At 38.5% G+C, this 9,640-nt stretch overlaps 1 protein-coding gene across 2 annotated transcripts in view; it reads left to right on the forward strand.

The window, feature by feature from the left end:
• BAG4 (BAG cochaperone 4) overlaps positions 1 to 9,312 on the forward strand; it is a gene marked incomplete at its 5' end in the record, with an annotated part of 32,978 nt that extends 23,666 nt beyond the window's left edge. For both annotated transcript variants that reach the window (XM_082863953.1, XM_082863954.1), the window contains 3 exons: positions 3,310 to 3,564; positions 4,440 to 4,694; positions 5,419 to 9,312. In XM_082863953.1, coding sequence (XP_082720079.1) covers positions 3,310 to 3,564; positions 4,440 to 4,694; positions 5,419 to 5,910 — 1,002 coding nt within the window. In that variant the 3' untranslated portion in view covers positions 5,911 to 9,312. The remainder of the gene's footprint in view (positions 1 to 3,309; positions 3,565 to 4,439; positions 4,695 to 5,418) is intronic.
• Between the last annotated feature and the right edge of the window lie 328 nt (positions 9,313 to 9,640).

Genomic DNA, 9,640 nt, shown 5'->3' on the forward strand with positions numbered 1-9,640 from the left:
ACATCTATAAACAGTCCGTCAACTGTAAAACCAACTTTTGGAAGAAGTGTTACCTCCTGGATAATCTTTAGCTTTTGCAATGAGACATCATATGATGTGACATGATTTTGACTTTTAAATGCTAAGTCATATTTACATTTACCTCTAGAACAAGAGCAGCACTTGGGATATTTTTTGAGTTTTAAGAGCTCCAGTCTCTTGATTTCTTCTGGAATCCAGAATGAGACTTCTACAGAAATTCAATGACTATCAAAGATTTTGTTTAATTCTTCTTGCAGTTGCTCAGTTTCAGATTTTCTGTTGCCATGTCAGCTGACAAGTTTCAAATCACAGCTTGCTATCCTTAGATACAAGTTTCCCTTCATGAAAATAGTCTACTTGGACATAGATGGAAGTAGCTATGGTCCAAGCAGCCCACCAGTTTCTAGACATACTTGGGATTTCATGACTTTTTTTTTGGCTGTACCTCACTGCATGCTGGATCTTACTTCCCCGACCAGGGATCGAACCCGTCATGACATTTTTTTTTTTTTTTTTTTGTGGTACACGGGCCTCTCACTGTTGTGGCCTCTCCCATTGCGGAGCACAGGCTCCGGACGCGCAGGCTCAGCGGCCATGGCTCACGGGCCCAGCCACTCCGCGGCATGTGGGATCTTCCCAGACTGGGGCACGAACCCGTGTCTCCTGCATTGACAGGCGGACTCTCAACCACTGCGCCACCAGGGAAGCCCAACCTGTCATGACATTTTTAATAGCATATTTTTTTTACTATAAAATACAACTTTATTACTAAACACTTGGGAGATAAAAGGGAGAAAAAACACTAATTCTGTCATCCTAATATATCCATATTTTGGTAAATTTGTTTTCAGCCTTTCCCCTATCATATTTACACAGCTTTACATTTGTCTTTTAATATGACAACTCATTTTACATATGCCTTTTAATATGACTTTTCATTTATCGTATGTACTTTACATGTTATAGGGTGAAATAACAGAAACTTTTTTTTAATAGTAAGGAAATTTTCAAACATAATCCAAAGTAACGAGAATAGTGCAATAATCTCCCATGTACCCATTACTCAGCTTCAACAAGTATCAATACATGGCCATCATGTTTCATTTATATATCCTTAGAGTATTTTGAAGCAAATTCCAGACATCATGTTATGTCTTTTGTAAATACTTAAGCATGTATCTTTAAGGTATAAGGAAGTTTTAAAGATATTACCGCAATGCCATTATTAAAACTTAAAGGAAAAAAACCCCAAATAATTCTTTGATATCATTAGATGTCTGGTCAGTTCTAACAGTGAGTTTTTTTAAATTAATTAATTAATTTTATTATTTATTTTTTTGGCTGCGTTGGGTCTTCGTTGCTGTGCGCAGGCTTTCTCTAGTTGTGGTGAGTGCGGGCTACTCTTCGTTAAGATGCGTGGGCTTCTCTTGTTGCGGAGCACAGGCTCTAGGCACGCGGGCTTCAGTAGTTGTGGCACGATGGCTCAGTAGTTGTGGCTCGCGGGCTCTAGAGCGCAGGCTCTGTAGTTGTGGCGCATGCGCTTAGTTGCTCCGCGGCATGTGGGATCTTCCTGGACCAGGGCTCAAACCCGTGTCCCCTGCATTGGCAGGCAGATTCTTAACCACTGCGCCACCAGGGAAGTCCCTAACAGTGAGTTTTTAAGACAGAATAAAATTTCCTCAATGAATAACCAGTAGTCTACTTAATCATTCCATCAGTACAGGATGGTTAGGTTGTTTATAATTCTGCGTGATGGTGAATCATGCTGTGATGAACAAATTCATGCCTATAATTTTTTCTCTAGTTGAATAATTTCCTTAGGAAGGATTTCTAGGATTTGAATAACAGTACAAAAAGTCGCATGATTTTCTTTTTAATCTTAAGTCTTCAGCTGTATATGTTGCATAAGGGATTGTTTGGTTAGGCACAGCAGCCTGTAGGCAGAAGACTTGATTAGCCTCACAGTGGCTGCTCAAGGAATGCCTGGCTGGATTTTCCCTCACCCCGTCCCTGCACGGAATTCTTTGGCCGTGTGGTGATAGTAGCCTGTCTTTTATCCTCTTGCCATAAAACTGTGGCTAAGAATTTATTTTCCACAGAATTATGCCCTCCTTCCCACTTCAATCTATCCCTCTTTTTGTTGTGGTAGATTTGGCATCAAATTTAAATTTCATTTTCTTCAGTCATTAACAACTGTAGAAGATATCAGGATTCTTTTTTTTTTTAATTGAGGTATAATTGACATATAGTTAGTTTCAGATGTACAGCATAATGGTTTGATATTTGTATACACTGTGAAATGATCACCATGATAAGTCTAGTTAATATCACAAGATTCTTATTCTTCTACCTAAAATGGGAAAGATTGTCTAGTTTTAGAAGGATGAGTCCAGGAAAACTTGATTCTGTTTTTACCATTTTAACAAGGTAAAGTAGAAATTAATAGAAAATGCTAAGGTAATCGTTTAGAGTTTAGCTTTAATCTTGTTTGGATTACTAAACTGAGGATTCTGGGTGTCAGTAATAGTCTGGATAGGTGACGTAAAACTGCAGTAAGCAATATATGAGGAATTTGTCTCTGTCTGCTGTTATCATTTGGGGAAGCAGAGTAGGCTGGTATCAATACAAAGCACATGGGCTTGGAGTCAGATCTGGGTTCGTTTCCTGACCTTGCCACATTAATACTAACAACAATTTGTATTGTAAAAATTGCAAATCATTGAGCATACTACGTGCCAGACACTATACTAAGCATTTTATATATGTCATCTCATTAATTTTTACAATAACCCTGCAAGATATGTTTATGATTTCCATTTTCCTGCTGGAGAAACTAAAGCTCAGAGAGGGTAAACACAAAGCCAATGGCAGGGCTAGGTCTTTCTCTGTGGTCTTTTTTTCTTTCTGTTGTATTATGGTTACTTTCTTCTTTCTCTCGCCATTCTCCCAGGTTTCCCGGAACACCCTCTTCAGTTTGTGGGGACAAGTTCCCTGCCATTAGGTGCAATTGTTAGGTGCACTTATGGAAATGGCTGAGAAGCACTAAAGGCCATCACTTCATCCTTCATCACAATATACCCATTGTTATGACAAAGACTCTAAGGTGATAATCTGAGTTTAATATATGTATATGATTATAATATATGAACGAATACCTCAACGGTTGCTTAGGTAGTTCATATTTTCATTAGTTACTGATCTCCTTTCTTCTCAAAGTTTTCGAAGTGAGGGCATTTCAGCTCATCTACTCATTCATGTTTTTTTTCTCCCAACTTTGCTTTTTTATAGAGTTTGAATTCTTATACAAATGGAGCATATGGCCCACCATACCCCACTGGCCCTGGGACAAATACTGCCTCATACCCAGGGGCTTATTACACATCCGGGTATGCTCAGACCAATTACTCCACAGAGGTTCCAAGCACTTACCGTTCACCTGGCAACAGCCCAACCCCAGTCTCTCGTTGGATGTATCCCCAGCAGGACTGCCAGACTGAAGCAGCCCCTCTTAGGGGGCAGGTTCCAGGATATCCTGCTTCACAGGTGAGCATTCATCTGTTATATTTTTATTTTTTCGTATTAATGAATGGTACCAAGTTTTTTTCTGTTCACTTCAAGAGGTTAGGTTTTTTGGGTTTTTTAAAAAATAAATATATTTATTTATGGCTGCGTTGGGTTTTTGTTGCTGCGTGTGGGCTTTTCTCTAGTTGCTGAGAGCGGGGGCTACTCTTCGTTGCGGTACGTGGGCTTCTCATTGCAGTGGCTTCTCTTGTTGCGGAGCACAGGCTCTAGGCACGTGGGCTTCAGTAGATGTGGCACGCGGGCTCAGTAGTTGTGGCTCGCGGGCTCTAGAGCACAGGCTCAGTAGTTGTGGTGCAGGGGCTTAGTTGCTCCACGGCATGTGGGATCTTCCTGGACCAGGGCTCGAACCCGTGTCCCCTGCATTGGCAGGCAGATTCTTAACCACTGTGCCACCAGGGAAGCCCAAAAGGTTAGGTTTATATTTTTTAATATTCTATGAATGTTTATTTCTCTGTTCACTTCAAGGAGAGTTCTAGTATGTCTTTATTTGTGCTTCCTTATAGCATAAGTGTCCATTTATATATAGTATCTGTGGGACAGACTTATGCTGTGGGACAGACTTATGCTGTGCTTCAGCCACTGAAGTTTAGGCCCTATTTTTCTGAGTTTGATGGTCACCAAATCTGCCCCTGATATCTTTGGAACCAAGCTTTTTTAGGTTTGGAGAAAATATTTGCAACTCATTAGAAATACTACAGTTTAGTCCCATAGCAGCTAAGATATACCCTGTTAAGCCAAGAGGAAGCATCTCTGAATCTGTTTACACTAGAATATTTTCATTACTTCTTTAAGTGTCTTTTAGCAATGACCAGTGTATTTCCTTCCTCTCAATCTAGAACCCTGGAATGAGCGTGCCCCATTATCCTTATGGGGATGGTAATCGTAGTGTTCCACCACCAGGACCAACTGTACGATCCCAGGGGGACTCCTGGGCTCCTCCGGGTGCTTATGGCATGGGAGCCCGTTACCCCTGGCCTTCAGCTGCCCCCTCAGCACCACCTGGGAGTCTCTACGTGAGTGAGAGCGCTTCATCATGGCCAAGCAGTGGCTCTCCTCGGCCACCTCCTTCCCCCCCAGCCCCACAGCCCAAGGTAGGAGGCTTCTAGACGTTGTCCTTTTAATGTCTGGGTAATTAAGAGAGCACAGCGTGGAACTTTTTCTGCATTGGTCTGTGTTAAATGGGGACTAACTTCAAAATGTTGGTGGCTACTACCTGTAACTTTACCTAGCCCAGTTTACTTTTTATTTAAAATAGACTTTATTTTTTAGAGCAGTTTTAGGTTCATTCCTTTTTTAAACGACAGGAGAATGCTCATTTACTAAATTAGATGTAATACCATTGGTATGTTAGACAAAATCAAAGATTAGATTTCACTACCTCAGGCTCCTGACAGAAGACAAAACCAATGTGAAATTGCATGGTTTTATGAAACCACACACTTGAACATCATTTGCTTGTGGCCAGGTTCCTTTTTAAGATTTGTCTTCAGGTTTTATCTCTTAGGGGAAAAAACTATCTGATTCCTATTTATTAAGTCACTGGACAGATTGTGAGGTGGTAAGGATAGATTATGAGGTGGTCATGATGATGACCTGTCTCAGGGTAGATTCCAGCCTTTATACTCAGGAATTCTCTGCCTTTTATCTTTTTAGGGCTGTATTCTTCTCAAATGATTAAGGAGGGCCGTCCACTTTTATGGGTGGGGAGTCTTCATGTACCTTCCTGGTCAGGTGAAAGATGTGGGCTAACAAATCTGATGTTGATGGATCTCCATTAAAACAGCTTTTTTCCCCTCTTTGCTCTCCTACTCCAAGGATTCCTCATACCCCTATAGCCAATCAGATCAAGGCATGAACCGGCACAACCTTCCTTGCAGTGTCCATGTCCATCAGTACGAGTCCTCGGGAACAATGAACAATGATAATTCAGAGCTCTTGGATTCCCAAGTCCAATATACTGCTGAGCCTCAGCTGTATGGTAATGCCACCAACGAGCATCCCAGCAATCAAGATCAGAGTCATAATCTTCCTGAAGAGTGTTTATCTTCAGATGAAGGGACTCCCCCAAGTATTAAAAAAATCATACATGTGCTGGAGAAGGTCCAGTATCTTGAGCAAGAAGTAGAAGAGTTTGTAGGAAAAAAGACAGACAAAGCATACTGGCTTTTGGAAGAAATGCTAACCAAGGAACTTCTGGAACTGGATTCAGTTGAAACTGGGGGCCAGGACTCTGTCCGGCAGGCCAGGAAAGAGGCTGTTTGTAAAATCCAGGCCATACTGGAAAAATTGGAAAAAAAAGGATTATGAAGGGATTTAGAACAAAGGGGAAGCCTGTTACTAACTTGACCAAAGAACTCTTGATTTTGGTTAACTACCCTCTTTTTGAAATGCCTGTTGAGGAGAAGAAGCAATACATTCCAACTTTCCTTTGATATAAAACTTGAAAAACTGGTAAAGGACGTGGAAGAACAGTTGGGTTATGAGTTGTTTTCAGTTTTCAGACTAATGAATGTAATAGGAAGCTATGGAGTTATCAGTATTGCCAAGTAGACTCACCCCTTAAGAAATTTATGGGTATCTGCAAGCTGCTTCTTATCAGCAGGAGGGAAATCCACCTTATGTAACAGGCTTATCAGAAACCTACCGGATAAGACTGGATGTTGTCTGAGACAAACAGGCTCTGTTTTTTTAAACATCTGGATTACTTGTCACATTTTTGTACATTGTGACTGCTTTCACTGTACACTATGTGTGTAAATTATAGCTTGGACTTCAGCCTTCTTGGACCTCTGTTTTGTTTTGTTACTTGTAGTTCACAAATATAGTGTTATTCTCTACTTCTTGGTACATTTTGTAGTAATATGTTTAATATAATTACTCAAGAGACTATACTGACAGCCAGATAGTATGGCAGTTCTGGATGAATTTATATCTTTTCACCACTTGAATATATTGCACTGTGTAGTGAGTTCCTGAGGTAGATTGTCTCCTTTTTTGTATAGATCATTAGGTTAGAGTTTTACCACTTGTATTTTTCATGTTACTATTGGAAGGTTAATTTGGAAATGGCATGGGTATAGGAATGAAAATGGGGCTATTTCCTTTTTTGCTGTCTTAATCGTATTTGGATGAAGAGCCACTTTAAAATTTCCTTTCTTCCCCCTTAATTATCTTTTTACTACAGCTGCTTGCATATGGAGCAGTGTGATGAACACAGATTAAAAATTAAATGCCACAGCACGTAGAAATAATAACTGCAAAAGTAACTGCAAAAGTAATAAATACAACCATTTGGGAATGCTGTTCTCCATCTAAAATATTAGCTTCACCATCAGGATCCCTATGAGGAGATTCCAGCTCAGTGTATCTGCTCAGTTTACAGTAAGAAACAACGACGGTAAAAGAGGATTCATGCTCAGGGAATGAATCAGCCATAGCTAGAGTGGGAAATTGTGTTCTTCTTTTAAAGGTAGATTTGATGTTTATCTTTGTTTCCCTAGAATAAATTGCATAGACAGTATTGCCTATTTTATTAAAAAGATGTTTACCATCACTAATAACAGTCATTTTAGAGCCAGATTTAAGGAAGGGATGTTGAAAGGGTCTTAGCTGGATTTGCTCGGGTAGCTCTATGCTATCATGTAGAAGAGACTTAGGTAGATAACTTACTTTTTTCATCTGAAGTGAGTTCCAGTATGCAGTATCTGTTATTGGAAAAACTGCTGTTTCTTAATAAGATATCCAAGTGATTTTTTTTTCTTGACTGCCAGGCCTATTAACAAGAAAATAAATCCACCAGCCATCTCCTCTCCTTATAAAAAAAAAACCAATACAAACATGTTATATGACGAGAAAAAGTAAAGTAAAAATACTGGCCGGGCCTTAGGTTGGTATGACTGATTTTATGAGATAATATGGTGACAATTTTATTCTAGGATTTTTATTTTTGGCCTAATATAGGAATGTTACAAAAGGCTTTTCTATGAAAATTTAGAAGTTGTACTTTAAATATTTAGAAGGGGGAGAACCTTAAAGCTAAGTTAACATAAACCAGTGAGACAATGGCTAATACAGGAGAGAACACTATTTTTTAACTGAGTGCCCAAGATACCAATTTCCCTGAGGTCTTGATTTTTTTTATCTATAAATCACACATTATACACACACACATATATATGTGTGTGTGTATGTTTTTTAACAGTTTTTTTTTTTAGTTTTGAGATAATTTTAGACCTCCTGAAGAGTTGCAAAAACAGCGGTTTCTGTATACTCTTCGCTCACCTTCCCTTTGTATTAACATCTTACATAGCTGTAGAACATTTGTCAAGTTAAGAAATTAGCCTTGATATAATGCTATTAACTAAAGTAGAGAGTTTTGAAAGTAGGGATTTTCTAGTCTTTTCACTAATGTCCTTTCACTGTTTCAGGATCCAATCCAGGATCCTGCCTCTCATTTAGTTGTCATGTCATCATAGCGTCCTCCGATCTGTGACAGTGTATCTTGACACCTGATGCGGTAATGTATTTCTGGTGTTATTAACCTTAGCCACTACCTGAGGTGGCGTCTGCTAGGATTCTCTGCTGTAAACTTACTATGTTTTCCTTTGTAATGACTGAATGTTTGCTAGAGATAATGTGAGCTACGCAAATGTCCTGTGTCTGCTTAAACTTTGGCCCACTCATTTTTGTATCCACTGGCAGATCTTGCTTGTTACTACTGTGGTGTTCGAATGTGACTTTGTTTCTCTTATTCCTTCTACATGTATTAGTTGGATTCTTTCTGTAAGGGAGGGCTATTGCTTCTGGATTTATAATTTTAATTATAATAAGATATTCAGGGTAAGTACAGACTTAGAACTTAAAGGTGTAAAAACCATGTTAAAATGATTCCAAATGCCAATGTCAAGGAAAGGAAAACTAAATTGCAACCTGTGCCAGAAAATATAGTGAATATAAGAAGGAAAATAGTATTCATTTTTTGTGGATCTGATTCAGTTCTTGACTTAGTATTGACTCTTGACTGAATTCAAATTTTTTTTGGTATTTCACATCTGGACTTTTAAAAAGTGTCTAAGTTTAATATTACTTTGGGGATAATTTCTGTCAAAATCTTGAATAAAGTTATCCAGATCTGGCATGTTAAACACAGCTATGTTCTCTATAATAAGCCACTATTGTTCCAAATATAAACGCCAATGTAAATATTTAGATGAATTTAAGTCCCAATGAAGTATTAGGATGGGCTGGTCTCTACATTGTTGGTGGGGAATTCTTTTAAGAATTGAAAGAATGGGGTTTTGAAAACAGTTTTGTAGTTGGTTAATGTAATACCATTAGAGGTGGGAAGATTTTTTTTTTAAGTTGAAGAATATGGATTAAATTGGCATTAAAAAAAGTTTTTGGGGGGATGGATACTTGAGGACTGGAGTTTTTCATCTTTTTTTCTTTTAAAAAAAGTTATGAGTTTGAAGACTCAAATAATTCTATGGAAGTTAGCAGTTTAAAGAGTCAATTCTGGGACTTCCTGGCGGTACAGTGGTTAAGACTTTACCTTCCAATGCAGGGGGTGTGGGTTTGACCCCGGGTCTGGGAGCTAAGATCCCACGTGCCTCGCGGCCAAAAAACCAAAACATAAAACGGAAGCAATATTGTAACAGATTCAGTAAAGACTTTATAAAAATGGTCCACATCAAAAAAAAAAAAAAAAAAAAAAAGGGAGACGCAACAGGGAAGACATATGGGAACATATGTTTATGTATGACTGATTCACTTTGTTATAAAGCAGAAACTAACACACCATTGTAAAGCAATTATACCCCAATAAAGATGTTAAAAAATAAATAAATAAAAAATAAATAAATAAAAAAAAAATCTTTAAAAAAAGTCAATTCTATGAAAAGGATCACTCTTCGGTTCCACTCCCATTTTTCCTTCTACAAAAGTAACTACTTTCAATTGAGTTTTTTAAAAAAATTATCTCCATATTTTTTTAATTACACAGTTGTATTGCTCCCTTTTGATTTATCAATTTTAGGTC

Source organism: Leucopleurus acutus (assembly GCF_964270905.1).
Source record: "Leucopleurus acutus genome assembly, chromosome: 21".
Taxonomy (NCBI): domain Eukaryota; kingdom Metazoa; phylum Chordata; class Mammalia; order Artiodactyla; family Delphinidae; genus Leucopleurus; species Leucopleurus acutus.